The 20,007-nt window shown below is 40.6% G+C and overlaps 1 protein-coding gene across 4 annotated transcripts in view; it reads left to right on the top strand.

Moving 5' to 3' along the window:
• The window catches only part of SLIT3 (slit guidance ligand 3), a 521,085-nt gene that overhangs the window by 306,037 nt on the left and 195,041 nt on the right, over positions 1-20,007 (top strand). For all 4 annotated transcript variants that reach the window (XM_069029271.1, XM_069029274.1, XM_069029272.1 and 1 more), the window contains exon 7: positions 8,687-8,758. In XM_069029271.1, coding sequence (XP_068885372.1) covers positions 8,687-8,758 — 72 coding nt within the window. The remainder of the gene's footprint in view (positions 1-8,686; positions 8,759-20,007) is intronic.

Here is a 20,007-nt window from a genome sequence, read left to right as displayed (position 1 = left end):
AACTGTAACTAAGCCAAATGGCTCCTTGACTTAAGGTAATTGAAAACACTTAAGTTTTTGTTGGTTAGTTTGTCAGGGGCCAATTTTACAGCAGAAATTACTAGAATGGGATAAATTCCATGTCTCAGAAGCAAACTGCTGTTGTCTGACCAGTATAGAAGAAAAGGGGTAAAACAAAGCAAAATCCTGGAAGCACACCCTCCAACCCTACTTTTCATTGTCTGGAGTGCCACTTATTTGTCTTACAATACGAACCCACAGCTGTGGTAAAGATGAAATGGGCTGATCTGGAACCCTTAGGAAAGCTTCTCAGCCTGTGTTAAGCATGGTCAGTGCTGGAAACCCCTATCAGAGGGATTTAAAATTGATGCAGTATCTTGAACTATGTAATTTGTGAACTGTCCTCCAGCAGCTGTGGGAGTTGGTTGAGGAACTGAGTAGGACCATGTCAAAAAAAATCCCTCAATCCAAAATGGGATGTGGAGATATCCAGAACTGTGATTCCTTTTCCAGCTTTAGCTGGCTATTTTTTTTTTTTTAAACAGTCTGATAAAACAGGCTTTGATTGAAAACTTATTGATGTGTTATACTAAGAAACTACCATTTACAACTGCAAGCTGTTAATTGGATATTATCCACAAGTTTTTAATATTAATTTTCTAACCAACAGCAAAAAAAAAAAAGGTTACCAAAACAAAAAAAAATGAACTGTTTTGCCCACATTTACCGACCATGCCACAAGGCAGACACTCTACCATGACTTTACTCACAATATCACAAGTCATTGTATGACTGCAGGTGATAGCATTAATCTAATGTGATATGGGATTTCAGAGAGGACAGATGTCTGGAGATCGAATGTCCAGATTTCCTTTTGCTCTGTTATCCCCCTAACCCTGTAAAAACCAGGCACTTCTGGGCCTGGCCCTGGGCACGTTCACCTTCCCTGCTCTGCACTCACCCTCTGCCACAGCCTCTATGCCCCACGGCGTTTTCATGTTTGCTGCTCAAGTCCAGGCTTCTCAAAGGCAGAAGAGCCTTAATGTTCCTCTCAAACCTGAGTTTTGTAAGTTATTAAACATAAAAATGTGTCAGCAATGAACACCACCAGAATTAACACGTTAATTGTCCCTGTTAAGTAATCTCAGGGTGAGCTCTGCACGTTCCTGTGCAGCCGCCACGGGCCAGGCTCGCGGGCAGTGCCAGGGAAACCTGCAGTGGTGTCCTCAGGGCAGCAGGAATGTCACCCATGTCCAGAGCATCTCCTGTCCAGTGCTGTGGCCAGGAACCAGCAGAGCACTAACCCTGCCTTGTTGTGTCACACTAGAGAGTTTCTTGCAGCCCTCTGCCCTACTGAGCCCATTTCAGAAATACCGGTGGCTCCAAAAAAATTTTGTCTTTGTCAGCTGACAGCTGGTGCACATTTTAATAGAAAGGGATGGAGCATTTGGGGTCTTTCTTTTTAAAGTTTTGGTTCTGTAATGGATTTGTTACAGCACAGAACATACGCACGGAATGATTTTAAGGAGAGAACCCAAATCCTGGTTGATGCTGCCGTATTGATCAGCAGTAACAGCTCGCCTGTGGGGGCTTATTTGTTTTGCCTTGGAAATGAGCGTGACTTATGTGCTGTTAGTTCCATATAAGTGATGCCATGATGGTGCACGAGCCTGTGTAAACACCAGCCTTGCTCACAGGGCACATCTTCTGGGCAAGGTTCAGGGGTGCTGCTGTCCTGGGGTCAGGATGGGGCTCGGGCAGCCAGACCCTGCACACTCGCTGTGCCTGTGCCTCCCTTCCCTGCCAGAAACACCGGAGAGGAGGGAGGGGCTCGGGGTGTGATGGAAGCAACAGCCACAGATAAGCAGAGGTCAGACATCACTGCAGGTCAGGGGTGGAAGGCAGCAGTTCCTGTTCCACCTGCAGCAGCTGGGTGGATGGAACCACCTGCAGCTCCTCCGTCTCGTGCTCTTTGTACATTACAAATTTCTACTCTTTATTTAGATTAAACAACTGCATATTTTTTCTGTGGAGGTACCTCGCTTTCAGATTTTCCAGTTTCATAATACAGCCCCTAATGATATGATTTCCTGTTAATATTCCTAATCTGATTCCCTAGTATGATTTTCTATTAATAAGGTCACTGCTTAGTAACATTCTGAACTAGAACTTTCCCTTACGTGTGGTATTTGACACTTGTCAACTGAACATAACAATAAATAAAAATTTAAATAAGTGCAAACCTTCTAAAACTGTAAAAAACATCACAGTAAGTAACTTTCATTTTCTCAAACACCCATTTTATCTTCCTCATTTCTTCCCCTTTTCCCCTTTGGGGCTATGGCAGAGGAGAACAACAGATGGTTATCAGTCAAGAGTAACTAGGGAAACGGCAAAACCTGCCCCAATTGCTATGGAGACAGCCATTTCTGTGCTTGGTATGCACTATTTGTTACATCAGCAACCAGAGAGAGTTAAAAAAAGAAAAAAAAAAATGTTCTAAAGCACCTGGTATGAAAGGAAATCTCATGTTTGTGTGTATTTGTCCTTGTGGCAGGAGTAGTCTCCATGTTCGTTTGCCACTCAAGTTTTGCTCTAAGCTGATATTTCGGTTATTTTTTGACAGCAGCATTTTGATTTGTGAGTTAATGTAATACAAATACTCAGAGTAAATACTTAATACTTTTGAATAGTCTGCAGAATAATTATTCATAAGCAACTCTTCCCCTTCAAATTCCTGTCTCCTTGAATTTAACAACCTAGCAGCACAGGTTGGGTATGAAAACTGAAGACAGAGAATATGACTTTACCCAATTATTTCAGGCAGATGAGCTGTTTCTGCGCAAAGCCTCAACCACAGCTTTTGGCAAAATCACATCCTTGGGAAAGAAAAAAGGAATTTTGGAACACTTGTAAAAATCTCAGAGTGAGTTTGCAGCTTGATCACAACAGCTGTATCAATCTTTTAAATTTTCTAATATAAGCAAGCTCTTATAAAGTGATTTTAGTGTAGCATAAATAGAGTAAAAATTAAATGGGAAAAATGCATTAAAAGCTAATTTGAAAGAAGTTGACATTATTTCATTTTCATTGAATTTAATATTACTTCAAAGCACCATCTTTCCTCATTTATTGGGCCTTCCTTATCAATTAATACAAGGATAAGGACTTTAGTTTGGTATGTGAGAAATTTTAAATAGGTATGTTGGTGTCACTTTCCTTAGATATTTTAATATTCTTGGTTATGTAAGGGTAATAAATGTTATAGAGTGTCTCTCTAATTAATTATGGAAGAACTTAAATACTAGAGTGCAAACTTTACAGGAAAGGGATGACATAGAACCAGCAAGTCTGTATTAGAAATGAAATGAAAAAGGAAATGGAAGGGAAAAATATTGTCCAAACAGAGGTTCTTTTGGATTGGACATATAGTTAGCAAAATTATTTATTTTCTAAAAATGATTCTATAATAATTTACAGTGAATTTACCTTCCTGTGAAATCACTATTGAAATCTCTTGGTGATACAATACCTGTAACATGGATACTCTGGTTAAAAATGCAAGTCTTTCATTAATGAGGAAATGGCTTCTTCCTAATTTTTTATCTACAAGTGTAGATACAATCTGTAACAGTAGGACAGCAATTTTATACCAGTAACAGCAACTATACCAGCAACTATTATGACACTGGTTTTTTATGCTAAATGTGAAAGATGAGAAAGAAATTTGAACAGTATATATTACAGTAGTCATTAATACTGGCTTTTATTTAAATATTTAACTAGATTTTGAGCAAAATATAGAAAGAGGTTATAGTAATTTAACTACTGTCACAGTATAATTAAAAAACAGATTAGCACTTGAGCTTTGCAGTAGGCTTGGTAGTGTTTGAAAATGGAAAAAAAAAATCCCTCACTGAATAAAGTACAAAACACTGGTTATAAAGTCCATTATTTTTAAATGTTGATGCTTGAAGAGCCTCTTCTTTGTGAATGTAAGTATGGCTAATTACAGAAAAGATGCTGAAATCTCTACTTATATAGTTGGTGTGCTGTAAAGAAACCTTGCTAGTAATGCAAATGGAGGGGTTTAAGCAGAAACAGTTTTTTAGTGTTAATAAAAAATTAGTTTATTTCAGTTTCGGTAAATTTCGCCCTGCATGAATTCAATTCTTTAATGTTTTAGAATAGTTTTGTGTTTTAAAAAAAATTTCAAGCTAGTAACATGACAAAAATTATATCAGCTTTGTTGCTGGGGATTTTTATCTCTCAAATGCATTTGTAAATTAAATATTCCTTATTCTTGTGAGCAAAACCTTCAAGGTTCGGTATTTAAAGGATTATTTTAAATGGCAAAAGAATATATCAACATTGTAAAACCCTATTTCTTCTTAACAGTATTTGAAATGTAACTCTTATTTATGATAGATAATGCACAAGTGTAAATGGATAAGCCAGAGTTACACTCTGTCAGGGAAAAGGTGTTTTAAACATTTAAAGGGGCATTTTAGCCAAGCCATAGATTCTGCTGTGATGTAAATCTGTTAGGATGCAGTGTTATTTCTCATTTCTTACAAAGGTGATTTGTGTCTAAATTTGGGTTTGTTTTTTTTCTTTAAAACATAAATTTTAAATTTTATCAATCAGCTGCATATAATGCAGTCACATCATTTTCCTGTTTTTTAAAAAACCCAAGAGCAGTTATTGAGTCTACATTAGAGCCAAATTACAGTAATACATATGGCTTTATGTATTATAGTTCTACCACATGAAAAATGTCTTTTCCTCCAAAGACTTTTATAAATTCTTGGATTGTTTATAAGCATTTGTGTCCCACTCCACCTAAATCCCATTTGCCCATTCAATACTTTCCTTGCTTGAGTGCTTTGCTCTGTTCTCTGAGCTCTTCTGGTGTTGCTTGTCATTATCTCTTGGCATTGTCTGGTGGCTAATTGCCTGTCACGGAGATCTGGGATCCCTGGAGCCTCCTAGGTGGGCTCAGGGTGGATAATTCAATCTCAGGGGAGCTGCTGGGTTTCCCAGGCCGGGATCTCAGCTCACTGAGTTGGAGCAAGGACCTGTTCTGACAATGCCACCCAGCCCAGCTCCAGGCTTTGGGTCTGCCCAGCTCCGGTGCTTTGTGTCTCATGCACGAGAGATTCAGCATTTAACCCAAACACTTTGCCCCAAATAGAAGTTAGGTATCTATGTAACTCAGCAACATTTGAAAGTGTTACACAGCTCAGTTACTGTGGTTTCATTCATCCTTCAGTGGCTCAATATTTCTGTGTGAGAACGTTTTTTTCCATCAGAGGCAGTCGAATCACTTGGTAGGCTTAGATAAAGTCTGAGCTTAGTGCTGTATTCCTTCAAAAGGCAGAGTAAATGCAGGTATGAAAAGTGATTTTGTCCATGTAATTTTAAAATTGCATATTAAATCTGAGTTTGTGTTGTCTGACCTTTTACCACCAGTACATTGCACCACTACATGCATAACAACCCATTTGTAATCTCGAGGAAAAAATTTTCTAGAAGGGGTATGAGTGCTGACAAATAGAGGTGGCATTTAAATCTGAATCAAGGTTTCTGCAGCCCAAGGCCGTTTTTTAATATTTACCTGTAAGGCTGGAGCAGGTGAGATGTGTCTCAGGTAGCTGCCCTGTGCTCCGTGTGCCTGAGTGCTCTGTTCAGAATGCAGCGATGGAGAAACAGGAGCGGTGTCACATGTTCCTTAGGGAAATGTAGGTTCCACCTGTTCTGAAGTATTGGGGTTTTTCTCCTTTTTTCTTTTTCTTTTTAAGTTGAAATTTCACCTTCTCTGCATAGGATTAATTTTATTGAAGTTAGATGTTCTCCTCAACAAATGTTAGGCATATCTGTTCAGCCCCTTGAGGAGCTGCATGCACAGACTACCCACACTGAGTGTGTGAGCTGGCTGCTAGTCCACATCACAGGGGGTTTGTTTTGTCTTCACAAGTGAAAAAAAATGTGCTGATCACCTTTGCTTTCTGTAAGACTTTACTTAAGATTTTCCCAAAACTTTAACACTTTGTCTTGGAAGGAGGACATTTAGATTTAAACTCTCAAATTTCTAGTCTTGACTGAACCACTCACCAGGGTGCTGTACAGATGCAGAGAAATAGGATTTCCATCTTTACACACAGAGAAATAAACGGGGAGGCAGGGTGTCTTAAAACCAGCCATGCCTAATTTTGAGACAACTAGCAGTTCTCTTCCTTTTGGGAAGAGATTCTCGTGTTTCAGTGCAGATGTGAATGTGTTGGTGTGATAGATACCAAGAGACACGAGCACTGTGACAAAGGAGCATTAAATATGTGAGTCTCACCCCAGAGACTGTGAGGGATTGGTTCACGGGCCACAGAATCAGGATGTTTCACTAATGAATATGTTCCCTATTTACTGATAGTCCTGCTAAGTGTGTGTCTTCTGAGCATTGAGAGGTTTCCCTTGCTGTGATCCTGTGCATCGATCACACAGACTAAACCTGGTCGTTGGCAGTGGCATGACTGGACCTGTGGAAATATGATTAAAATAGTCATTATGCTTTTTCAACAAAAATCAATGTATGAGAGTAGCAGTTTTTTAAAAAAACAATACCCACCTAGGAATCCCTTTAATCAGAAGGCTTTGTGAGTAGCACACTGGGTTTATTTACTTATTTTAGTGTATTTGGCAGAAAAATCAATATCATAGTATAACTCCAATAAAAATGGTGTAATATATAGTACTTCCTGTAGAAGGAGAGGGAGAGGTGATTCTCAAGTTGAGGCTCCTTTCTTCTCATCATGTTCATATCTGCCAACCTTCTGCTTAATAAAGCTAAGTGTAAAGTATTTAATCTTGCAGACAGCACTGCATTTAACTCATTTGGGGTTTATTCCTCTTCAAACTGCAGCATCCTTTCTGTTTCAGCAACAAATTTTTGTCAATTAAACAGGGATATCAGAACAAGGCACTCAGCAGCCAATGGTCTTCTCAGCAGTCAAAACCAGAGAGGTTTTAGGATCTTTGGTAGGTCATGAGAGAAACAGAACATAAATATGTATACATTTACCCAGCTATGTATATATACTGTGCATGAACTCCTGCACACAGAAAAATGCCTTTTGGAGGGCTGTACACCCCAGTGTCTGTCAGTATCAGAGACATCGCTGAAGTTTGACAAATTCAAAAAGTTCTCCAAAGTGAGCGAATGCTACGAGAAACCTTAGGTTGGGCTTTATGCTTCCTAAGGTTTTTAGCAGACCTTAGAGTGTGAGTAGGTTTTCCTGTATTTAACTCACAAAAAATATGATGTTCATTGATACCAGACTACATCACAAAGGGTAAGTTTCCATAGTTGTCAAAGACATACACATCCAAGATTCTCAATATTGGCTGATCAAACTCAGTGCTTTGCTTTATTGTTGTATAATGAGAGAATTGCTGCAAATGTCTATTTAGACCAAAAATTAGATACAGCAATAATTGGAAAGTAGTTGGTGAAACTGTACAGCCATATTATACATGGGTGTAATATATTTGCTATAGTTGCATATATATTTTTTTAATAAAAACCAGAAACTACAGTGTAATATTTGTATCTTTGTTCAAGATATTTTACACATTCAGTACAGAGGTCTCTGCCTCACCAAATCCAAAGTTTATGCTGTGCAAATGGCAGTAACATATAGATTCAGGAGCTTGCATCTATTTTCATGAAATGCAGATATTTTACTTGCATGTGACTAGATATGTAATTTTATTTCTTTAAGTGTAAAATTTAAGGGATCAGATGTCAGAAAATGTAATCACTGAATTTTAAATTACAACTTTAATTCTTTTAAGCAAAAGAGACAGATGTAGCTGTCCTCCTGTATCCACATATATTGCAAAATACATTTAAATCATGCACATACAGGGAGACAAATGAGAGAACACCGCCATCCAAATATTAAATTACACATTTTGAAGCAAAATAGTGTTTTAAGTGTACATGTGTATAATGCTTTTTGTCACTGGATTGCTCTCCCTGATGCAGTTAGACAGAATCTGTATTTAGTCAGAAATCTTTCAATAGAAAGGGCTACCAGATGGGACCAGTAACAATGCAGAGAGGCATTGAACCACCACAGACATTTGGTGCTTAGAATAATAAAAAGACTATAAAATTAGATTAGTTGAGTCTAATTTGGAATTGGTATATTCCCTATGCACTCTCACAGCTCTCGGGTAGATAAAGCCTGGAGATTTAGTACTGTCAGGACAGAGGACTCCAACTTCCAGTAAAAGAAAAAACGGCATTCTGGGAGGTCACGGAGGGCAGCCCAGTGACCTCCAATGATTTACAGGCCTTTAGCTTAATGAAATTGTTTCAGTGACATGACGGTAAAAGCTCATAATGGATTGGATGCCCTAATGTAATGAAATTACTCCCTTCTGCCTTAAAAAAGAAAAAAAAAAAAAAAAAAAGAGAAAAAAAAAAAAAAGGCGCAATTAATATTTACTGAGACCTGACAGGCTTCAGTGTGCGGGAGCGTGCAGCGCTGTCAGACAGCCGCGAGCAGCCCCGAGCAGCGTGGCAGCTGAGCAGGCGCTGCGAGGGGGTGGAGGGACACCTCGGTGACGGGGAAGCCCCAACCTGGTGCTCGGAGCCAGCCTTCATCCTCTCCCTTCCTTTCTGCAGGCAACTGGACAACAACCAGATCAGCTGCATCGAAGATGGAGCCTTCCGAGCCCTGCGCGACCTGGAGATCCTGTGAGTTGACTTGGTGCCGGGCTGGGGCGGTGGGGGGGTGGCTGTCCCCGTGCTGCAGTGCTGGCGGGTCTGGGGGCTCCGCAGCCTCCCTGCCCACCTCAGCAAGTGCAATCTCACACTTCCCCCGGGCTGGCGTTATTGCTAATTAAACCACAATAGACGACTTCTGCGCTGCCGCTCGCGAGGAGCGCAGAGATTGCTGTGCTCGCTGCTGCGTGGAGCAGATGGGGTTCAGCAGCATTCCAAGTGTGTCCGATGTGTGATCCGCAGCCAGAAACCTGCCTGGGGCTGCCCAGTGCCGAGCAGCGGATGGGTAACAGGTTCATGGGGAGCAATATTATGAGGTATGTGACTGCTGCCCTAGACAAAAAGCTGTTTCAAAGGTGTTTGGTATCTAAGAGGGAGGAGAGATGGGCTCTTGGCAGGCTTGTTCAGTGCAGTCATTGGCTTTTGGGGAGGATCCTTCTCTGAGGGCTGAAATAACACCACGTTGTGCTCTTCACGTACCACAAACTTTACACATAGGCTGTTAAAGTAGCAGCACATACTGAAAAAAAGGTTTTGACAGTGAAATCTGACTCTAACAGGGAAGCAGCACATTAGATTTAGAGCACTGTCATTGTAAGATAAATCCAATATTACCCTGAACTTGGTATCTGAGCAGATAATTTGCTTATTACTAATAGTTACTGGTTCACTTAAAGACCTTTTCTAGAATAGGTTTTCACTATAGGAACTGCTATAAAGCTTTCCTGTCACCCGAAAGTAATTCTGCAAAGCTGAGTGTCAGTGCTCGTGAAAACACGTAATTCTGAGCCGAAATGGAGGGGGGTGGGAAGAACACACGACCCCTCCAAAATTCAAGCCCTCGTCATCTGCCGTGAGTTAATGTGAGAGCAGCCCTGACCCAGTGCCCAGCTCCCTACAGCAGGGAAGGCCTGCCCAGGCTGCTGCAGAGCTTGCCCTTAAATTACATGGGATGAAACAGCAAATGGTAGGTGGATAAAATAAGCACCTGCCTCAGACACTCCTGGCACCTGGAGACTCAGCAGAGTCACGACATTGCCTTGGGCTGCCGAGAGGAGGGAGAACAGCGGGGGCTGGATAGGCAGCCCTGTGCCACACAACACAGGGGTCTGAACACGTCTGGCGATACACAGAATTGTTCCCAGGGGCTGGATCTACCTGGTACTGATGCTCAAAGGAGTTCTGCCTTCAGAAGCTCAGCCTTCTGAGGGACCTGGTGGTGGCTGTGTCTGTCACGGCTGAGGTGCCCTCTGTTCCCCCGGCTGGGACCCTGATGTTGATCAGATAGTATGTGTTGCTCATATTGAGCTAGCAGAAGGTTTCTGCAGAGTTTTTTATCTGGTAACTTACCAAGAGTATTGTTTGAATTCTGTAGTAATAGCACTTTTCAGGAAAAGTAATGTGTTACCACTATAAAATTTTACTTGTCTGTCAGATTGGTGAAAGAAAAGAAGAAAGGAAAAAAAAAAAAAATGAACTCCTCTAAAACTGGCTTGCTTTTTTTTTTTTTTTGATGAACTGATTTTCTGTATCTGCAGAGGGTGAATCAGTCCTCCACTGACAGCAGACAGAGCTATAACTTTCACTAAATAGGCTGGACAATAAATGGAGCCCTTTTTTTGCAATATACTGAGTTCTGCAGGCTCTGCAGAAGTTGCTGGGAATGCTTTCCTTCTCCCCAGGATGTAGTAAATACTGAATTTTTTTATTTACCTCTCTGTTTTAACTGGTTACTTCTATGCTAGTTATTTGTGGGTGGGAGAAGATGAGGATATATAAAATAGATCATAATCAGTTCTTTAGTGCATTTTTAATTTTCAGTACAGACACACTGCTACAGGAAAAGAATCAATATTAATTCTAAAAGATGAGAAAAGAGATTGATAGTATCTATTTCTAAACTTATTTTTCTTGCTGTCACAAAATGTGAGTTTTATACTTTCAGGCTCCTCTGAATTTTTTTCTTCAAAGAAAGTCTGAGAATTTAATCTCTCTATCAAAATAAATTTGCTAAATGCCCCAGAGAATATCATATCTTCAGTTGTAAAACAGTCAAAAATGTTAAAATTTAAAATGATCTGAACCATCAAAGAACATTAACAGGTAAAACCAAATTTCAACATTTCAAACCCACTGTGTATTTTATGCAGGTATATTTTAACATACAATGCAATATGTAGAAAATATTTAAGGATTCTTGCAAAAAAAAAAATCTAATTATATTTGACCAGTTTGCAAGAGCACCAAATAATGTATTTCTTCTTTATCTTACTGAAATCTTGTGACGTTTCTGATATTCAGTGTTTCCATTCCTGTACTTTTCTCCTCACACACACCCTGTCTACAGACTTCTAAATTTTGTCTGCAACTCGGGGCACAGCCTTGCTCAAAAAATAAACTAAGAATACTTTCTTTAGAAACACTTTGGTTTCTGGATTGCACGTTTCATTCACCTTGAGCTCCTCAAGAAACATGACTGCAAGGAGCTTGGTGATTCAGTAGCTATAGGAAGAAAAGGAATTTTTGTGCAGTTATCCTTCAAAATGCAGAGCACGCCATGGTCCATGTGAGTTATTTCTTCTTATCCACAAGTTGTTTTCATTTGCTATTCTCATTTTCTTGTTTTGTGTTACAAATATGTTCCTGTACCAACAAATAGCACAGAGGTAGAGATGAAAACAAGACTGAAATTTGTGCCTAATTTGAGTACTTGATGTGGTGCAGGGAGTTGTGAACTTCAGCTGCAGCTTGGAGCAGCCCAAGGCGCCGACTGCAGCTCCCAACGCGAGGGGCTCTCGGTCACTTCTGTGTTTAGGAGCCTCTGTGTTTCAATGCCACGAAAAGTGTCACTGATTATATGGCCTGACCCAATGCAGGTGCCGAGTGCTACTGCTGACTCTGAGTTTTGGGTTAAAAGATGCAAAAATGTTGAGTATAAAGTGCTTTGGTGCCTTCTCTTGATTGTCTTTGCCTGTGCAGCAAGTCGAAAATAATGTCTGGGAAACGACCTGCAGAACTGATGGGCTTACACTTCGTGTCCTGGTATTTCTGCACTGGGGCTGGCTTTGTTCATTCTTGTCTCAGGTTTTCTGTGCAGATTCCCATGAAGGGTTTGGTTTCTATCTGTTGATAAAATAGGAAGTTTTTCTTGTTGACAAATTCCTGTGTCCGCTTTTTATAAGACGGTAAAACACATTTCAGTGGGTTTGGTCTTGCAGTCCAAGACATAGAAAGGTGTGTGCAACAACTGAAACAGCAATAAAATGCAAAATGGGCATGTATTCATAAATGAGTGGCAAAAGTTATTAACTGTCTTATGACTTGTTGGCATAGAGATGCGCAGGAAAGTTGAAGAAAATTGGTGTAAAACCTTCGCTAACTAAAGATTTTTGAGTAGGAGGTTTTCTGCTCTGCTTAGTTTTTACTTATGTCCTGTGGCAATATCTGGCAATAACAGTATTATTGAGAAATATCTATTACTGTAGCCACAAGTATGATTAAAGGTTATAAAAAAAACTTGAAAGAAAACCAAACCAAAAACCCAGAGTAGTCTGCAAAGTGATTAGCCAGTATTCCTTATGGTGTGTGGCAATAGTTTATATGGTGTGTTCATATAGTTTATAGGTTAGAAGTTAGTCCATACTTTTATTTCCAGATGCCCAAAATTATGAAAGATTGGAGATAAAAAAGTTCTAAGGCTCAGAATTCCACCTCCAGTCTCTTAGGATAGATGAGTAAAAGAAATTATCTTCAAGATGGTTCAACAAGCTCAAACTGGAAAAACTAGTAATATTGACTGCCTGAGCATACTATTGTCATTAGACTGGAAGGGCTGAAGCATTTTTCTCAGTAAGAAACAGAACTCGGTTTAACAAAAAGCCCATTAATCTATTTGTCATTGTTTTGTCTCTCTGGGGTAACTGGAAAACTGTGTGGTGGCATGGGAGCTGTACCATGTAGACAGCACAGAAAGAATTATGAGTCAATGTTGACAACTTAGGTGGAGTATTTTCCTTTTTTTTATATTGTAAAAGCTGTTTTTCCTCCTGCTTTATAATGATAGCCAGAGGGTCCAGAGCTTGAACACATTCTGTTCGTTGCATAAGATTTTATCATACCAAGAGCTAATCCTAGGAGGTCTGTGGGTAGTATTCTGTTAAAGAAGGCAAAGGAGTTCTTGCAGTACAGAGCTAGTACAGAATGATTTGGGGGTTTGTTTGTTGTTAGCCACATTAACTGTAGGTCTTTCATATAATATGTCTGAGTCTGAAAATCCTCCCTCCTGAGTTTCACCTGCTTTTGGAGTGAAGGAGCGCTGGCTCTGCCATTGAGTCCATCGCCGCAGACTACGTGCTCAGGGACTCACCATTCCACTTTGGGTGCCTTAGTGTGAAAAATCATGCCAATTCATCCACAAGTACTAAGAAAAAGGTGCAGGTATAGTCATCCAAATATCTGTGACTTCAGTTCCAAATGAGTCTTAAATATATATGACAAATATTTTTTCTTCTGATTGCAAAATGTCATAAAGGTAAAGAAAAATGCACCACCCTTCCTTTCCCAAAATCTTAAAATTAAAGCAATAGGAGAAATTTAAATTGTTCTGTCAGTGTTTGTATGCAGAACCTTTTCTCCCCAAATATTTCTGCTACACTCTTCTTCCTGCTGCATGACAAAACCACAAAGCTACAAGGGCTGTGCCGGGGTTTTGGAGCTCCGATTCGGCCCCGAGCCGTGTCCGGCGGGACGCCGCTGGTGTGTCACACCCTGCAGCCCCAGTTCTGTGCATCGTCTGCCACACCCAGCCATTGCAAGCATTTTACCAGTGGGTAAAAATCGGGATTAGTCCTGCTTTCCTTGTTTGGATTCAATGTGTTCCTGTTATAAACAATTCTTTCATAAAAGGTTTGGTCTGTGCAATTTCTAACGGAGATGTCATGGATGAGTGTGCTTATAATGCACACTGCCTTTTGTCATAGCAAACTTTTAAGAACTTTCTGAACATGAATCAATATTTTGTGCTACAGCCAGGATTTAATTGTTTCTAGGGTTGCCTCTGTGTGCTGAACACTCAGTTATATAGTCAGTTTTACTTATTTGCAAAATGCTATTCTGGGCATGTCTTAATTAGATATAAGATTTTTATTTGCTTTCACAACCTGGAGAGACAGGGAGCGAAAGTCATGACATAATTCTAAATATATGAGATGTCATTGCTTAATGAAAGCCTGAAAATGCCACACAAATGTGATTTCCTCCTCTATTTTGCTGGAAATTATGATCGGTTGAGGCAATCAGGATCAAATTCGAACTCTGTAAATTATGTTCCTATAACTGATACCAAAATGCTGAAACATAATAATGAAAATGAGAATTCTTTGTCAAATGATGTGCATAGCTAGTTTACTTATACTTGAGTGAAAAATAAATTATTGCAGGTTTTGGTTTATATTTTGTTTGGGTTTTGGGGTTTTTTTGGCGGTTTGTGTTGTTGGTTTGACTGGGGTTGTTTTTTTTACCCAAGGGTGTGTATTAGCTCAAATGTATGTAAATTAATAAAAGCAGTTTAAAATCTTTACTTATTTCATCAGTCAACATGTAAAAATTACACATGTAATAAAAAGTAAATGTAAGGGAGTAACCATTGGCAGTGTATGAGTAATTGAAGTATGTACCTGCTTGGTGAAATTGAAAAACGAGGAGTTTGGCATTTCTAAGAGTATCCACCATTTTTTGTGTTGAACTTGTCTCTCAGACAATCAGGTTATGCCAGAGGAAGGACAACAGTTGGTTTGGCAATACAGAAATGGTGTGTGCAGAGTATGGAGGTGTCACTAGGCAAGTGGGAATTTCAATTTCTCTTTACTCTGTTATTTATTAGACTGTCCCTTAGCTTCTACTCTTCCCATTCTTCCTGCTTCCGGTATGACTGTCAGTCTGTAAGGGAAGAAGAAATGCTCCTCAAGAACCTGGCTGTGGTTACTACAAGGTTTCAGTTCCACAATTCAGAGATAAGATTAACTACAGAAATGCCTTTTTTTGGGTGAACTTTTAGAAAGTGGAGTGCCCCCCTCAGTGGACCCTAGGGAAAGGAAATGCATAATCAGCATAACGAGTTGATGGAGGGAAGATGGGGTGCTTACACGGTTACTTGATAAGAAATGGTTTTATTTGCTGATGCATGTCCATGGGAGATCTGGTGTCCCTGCTCAAGATGTGGAAATGAAATCTGAGATAACCTCTGTTGTACAGCAGATTACAAATGGGAGGTTGGAAGTACAGCATGGTGAAAGGAACACTATCCAGATGGCACCATGGTGACAGGCTTTATATCAAAGACCAGCCAAGATAAAATAAGAGTGGCTAAGAGAGGGTCTCTGAAAATCACTGATGCCTGTTACAGATGTAATGTAACTCTCTCTTTATGGGGAGAATATATTTGCATAAATTCATTGATCAATGATTTTGCTAATCCTGCTGTATTCCAGGCATGTCCTTGCAAATTGATGAACATTTCTATCAGTCCTTGGTCCAGATGCTTAATTATGTTACATATTTAGAAAAGATGGATTTTTCCCTTCCTGGAGCATATGTAGTAGTTGAATGCTGTGCTCATTCTCCTTCCCTGCCCCATTAGGTTGGAAGGTTTTTTCCCTTTAAGAATAGCCTGGAGCCATGCAGGCTGCAGAACTTATCAAGATAAGAGCAGTGCCAGTTTAGAATTATTAGTTTCATGAATCACTGACCAGTATGCTTTTTGAGGAAGCCCAGCTTTATGGGTTGTGTCATTTAAGCCCTTCATTGGTGCTGCAGTCTCTGCTCCGAGAGATTCCAAAGTCAAAACTCCAGGAGAGGCAGGATTTCTGGCAAACCTTCTCTCCCATGATATTAATTGTTTCATTTGCATGCTCTGCTCATCTTGTGACCTGCCCTCCCTCCCCTTTGACTAATATAGTTTCTTCGTCAGTAATATAAAAGATGTAGAACAAGCATTTTGACTGTTGAAAGTCAAATGAATGTGAACGACTTCATCCAGAGGACACTCCGATGTGTATTTAATGCTGATGTGCAGCTCAACACCTTAACCAAGAGCTGAGCTGAGGACTAGGATGGGAATAAAACTCCTTGCTGATAAAGTTGAGGCGATGACACAGTTCTGATGGCACATGACAAGTTCAAGGTAGATGAGTAGCCATTCTGTGGCGTACTTTGCAGTTCACTGTTTCTATGACTCCCCAAAGCAGCAGGATGACGATACTCCGGTAGCTGGATGTGGTTCTGTTGGCATCAGCACAGCTCCGTGGCTGGGGGGAGGCTGCATGTGTGCACACCACAGGTTCCTTTGATATCACTGTCAAATATCCCAGGATGGCCTCAGCCCTCCTGTGGCACTGCTCGGGGTCCAGAGCTGGTGGTGTATGTGGGAACTCCTGCTTCCTGTGGGCTCAGTCACAACAGTGAAAAATGATCATTTCAAAAAACGTTTCAAAACACATAACTGTTCCCTTCTTTTTTTCCATGTCTGACTAAAGGCATTGTTTGTGAGCAGTAGGAGAGTAGATGGTTTGTCTTTCTTAGAGGTTGCTTTTGTCCCTCTGCTGTGCTAAGTACAACATAGACAACAGCTCTGAGCCGTAGCCAGTCTTTATTCAAGGGAGGGCTCAGCAGCCTGGAAAGAGAGAGTAAAACTATGATGGGAGCTCTGTATATCAGGATTGAGCTCCCAATTCAAGCAAGATGTCTGATACTTTACCTTAAACTGTAGCTGCAGGGACCAGGGTACTATGCATTACATATTACTGGTATTATCCAATATTTTTAGCTAGGACAATAATATTGTGCCTGTAATAAATTAGAAATCAAATCAGAAATACGTAGATAGCTTGGAAGTGCTTGGAAGTGAAGTACATAACTCCATCTGCACCTGAAAAAAAATGCATTGGTAAAAACTGCTTCTGATCTAAAGATCAAATAGGGTCTTTTTTCTTGCTGTTCAAAAGGTTATGCATATAATGTAGGTATGTATGTGTGCAAGTATATGTGATGATGAGAGCATTTTTAAATTAAGGTTAAATCAAGGAAAATAATTTTTAAAACTTAAAAGAAAGTAATAAGATTAATATGAATTAGATTTTATTTACTTAGCTTATCTAGCCTGGGTTTAGGAAAAAAGAAAATTTAAGAGCTGCTTTAAGGATGGAAGTATAAAATAATGTTGAAGTCATTTGAAGACAAATAATCACAATTTCTATGTTAATTAAGTTATCATAAATGAAGCAATTTCTTGTTAACTGGTTCAATATTTTTGAAGCAGAATTACATTTCTTACGTTTCTATTTTGGGGTGAATAATCTGAATGCATTGTTTTTAGTCTTTACGAGCAATGGATGACCATGCTTAGGACATCTGCGCATCCTTAGAAACAAATCTAAAAATGCTGTAAGGCCATCGAGAAACCTTTGTTATGATGTACCATGTTGCTCGAGTGCTTTAGAGATACCTGAGAAAATAGCTTGGTCAGTTGAAAAAGCATCAATGGCTACATAAAGCCATTGAAGAAAACGATGTTCAGTTGTGCCATTAAGTTTTTAAAATTGCTTGTATCCCTCTTGTCTTCTCAGCACTGGGTGGGGTGAGGCTTCTTGGTCTGCAAGCACCAGACTGTTGCTCAGTTTATTTGAGGGTAAAGAGAAGAGAACACTGTGGAAGCCAGGCTGATGGCTGTGCTGGAGGGCTGAAGCAGCACAGACCGGGCAAGGTCTCTGTTCCCCACTAGAACCCTAGGTTGTGTCTGACACCAGACAGGCTTTGTTGGGAGAAGGAGTGTGGGGAAGCAGCCCTGGTTCATGGCTTTCAGCGCTGGACTTGGCTGCTGCGATCGATAAATTGCCGCAATGCAGCATCTCTGCGACGGCGCCTTGGAGGCCGCGAGAAGCCCCCGTTGGTGCAGGAGGCGGTTGCGGGCTGGGCGGGCTCTGGGGAGGGGGAGCCCACGCCGCAGCACCCGCGCTTCCTACTGGCTCCTTGGGCAATTCCAGTGGTGTCTTAAAAGGGTTGGGTCCATCTCATCTGCGAGACATCCCATCTTCCCGTCCGCGGGAAGGGCGTTAGAAGCCAGGTGAGGCACTCCGGCCAGTCCTCAGACTGAAACGGGTAGGACAGACCCTCCACAATGGCAGGTATATTTTATTTTTGATGCATGCAGATATTACAGAGAAACAGCCATGTGTGAAGAACTGTTGACTCCTTTTATTTAACTACTGCTCGCGCTTGTAGAATATTCCTGAACAGATCATGGGTGCGTCGAATTTTTTCTGTGTATATTTTATTTTGCGATTTTTCTCTCTGTGGACTGGAGGCAAATGAAACACTGTGAGTATTTGCTATTCAGATTGTTACGGTTTTTTAGCTGTATTGCATGAATATAAGCAGGTATTGCTGCTTCTCATGGGCAGGTAGAGTTTGGGAGTAACATAAAAATTGGAAAGATAGGCATTTTTAAATGTACTGACCTTTTTCTTGTGTGATACACACAAGCACTGTCTAATGCCTTATTAAAATAAAATCCTGATGGAAAGCAGATCCCTTTCCAGCTTCACCAAGAAACATATAATTGCCCTTGTCTAGAAACTACGTCTAGTCTTTGTTCTTTCAAAGCATTTCTTTCCTCTATGAATGTAAGTTTTCTTTAACAACTGTTCATACATGCAAGTGTAAATTCACAGAATGCATGTATCACACATCCCCTATTTCATTTATGTGGATTTATATTAGCCTGAATATTAGCCATAATTTCCAGCATGGACGAATTGCAGATAGGGGCGACACATATCGTTAGAATATAAAATTATTCTGCAAATACCTTCTCAGTCTCTTGCACTTTGGGGAGGCAATTTTGGTAGTTAAGGTGAAGTGTTCTCTCTTTAAAAGATTTGCTTGTTTTCCTTCCTCTGCTGTCCAAAGCCAGGAATTGCCTGTGTGGTTCTGTGTCACACCATGCCCATTGTCCTCTTGCTGGAGCCATGGAAGATCTCTTCCTGCTGCTCCCTCCCAGTGCCAATGCCAATGGCCCTGGGAACTGAGGGGCAGCTGAGACACTGAAGTCAGAGTGGCTGCTCTGGCCAGAGCAATAAGGGGCGTTATTTTGCCTTCAGGACCTGCTAGTTCTGCTGTTGGGGGAAAATTGAACCCAGAGATTCTGGCAGCTCTCTCTCTGTGGATTCCCATTGCTGCCTCTTACAAGGCATTGGTAAAAGCTTTTACACCAACATTTGGCTCAACTGCCAGTGCCGTGTCACTCATGGGGTTGGTGGCTCGTCCCTCTTTGTTCCCAGCAGGCAGCGCGGGCCCCGCAAGCTCCCGCAGTCACTCGGGCGCTGCCGCATTGCGGCATTGAGGTGGCCACGGGCTGGCACAGTGACCATCCCAAGGAGACTGAATATTGCCACAGAGCCCTGACAATGGGTGCAGAAGTCCATTTTTGTCACTTTCTCTACCTCAGAAAAGACAACTAATTTCTCTCTGCCACTTGGAATGGCTTTTCTGTAGTTGATGTGTTACTTGGAGGAGTATGAAAGGTGGTGTTCGTTGTGAGGGGAAGGCTGTCAGAACAGAGGCTTTTACCATAAAGCTGTAGCATTAAGGCTGCAGTGTGCTCAGGACAAGACAAATTAAAACATGGCTTTGAACAATGATACTGTTCCTTTCTGATCCAATGTTAATCAATTTCTTCAGAAGGTCTTTTGGTGAAGTCCTGTAAGAAAATAGTAGCACTCAGCTGACTGAAAGCTGAAACATTTTACCTTGGAAATCTCCATCATTAAAAGCCATGAACCAGAACAAATGACCAAAGTTGCTCGCTCTTTTCAAATTTTGGAGTTGAACCGTGTTAATCTGAATTGGATTGTGTTTGTAAGGCTGCTTCAGCTTCAGAAAGGACTAACCTGAAACAACAGTTTAGGCAGGGACCTGAGAAACTGTTTTATTTTACTGAGGAGCTGATGCATCAAACTTAAGGTTTGTATAATCTGACTTCATGTTGTTGATTCTGTTTCATCTTTTCCATAAATTCACTCTGGTAGGCTTTCAGACCTCTGTATGCATTGAGAACCCAGTCCTGTTTCCACTGGTTTTGTCAGGAGCAGCAAAGAATCCGTAAACCACAGAACCTGGTATGCATGCAGTTGGGTGACACCAAGAGCCATGTTTGGTATGAGAGTATA

The sequence above is a fragment of the Aphelocoma coerulescens genome, chromosome 13 (genome assembly GCF_041296385.1).
Source record: "Aphelocoma coerulescens isolate FSJ_1873_10779 chromosome 13, UR_Acoe_1.0, whole genome shotgun sequence".
Classification (NCBI taxonomy): Eukaryota; Metazoa; Chordata; class Aves; order Passeriformes; family Corvidae; genus Aphelocoma; species Aphelocoma coerulescens.
Note: the sequence above shows the minus strand (reverse complement) of the source record. Positions and strands in the feature narration are given on the sequence as shown.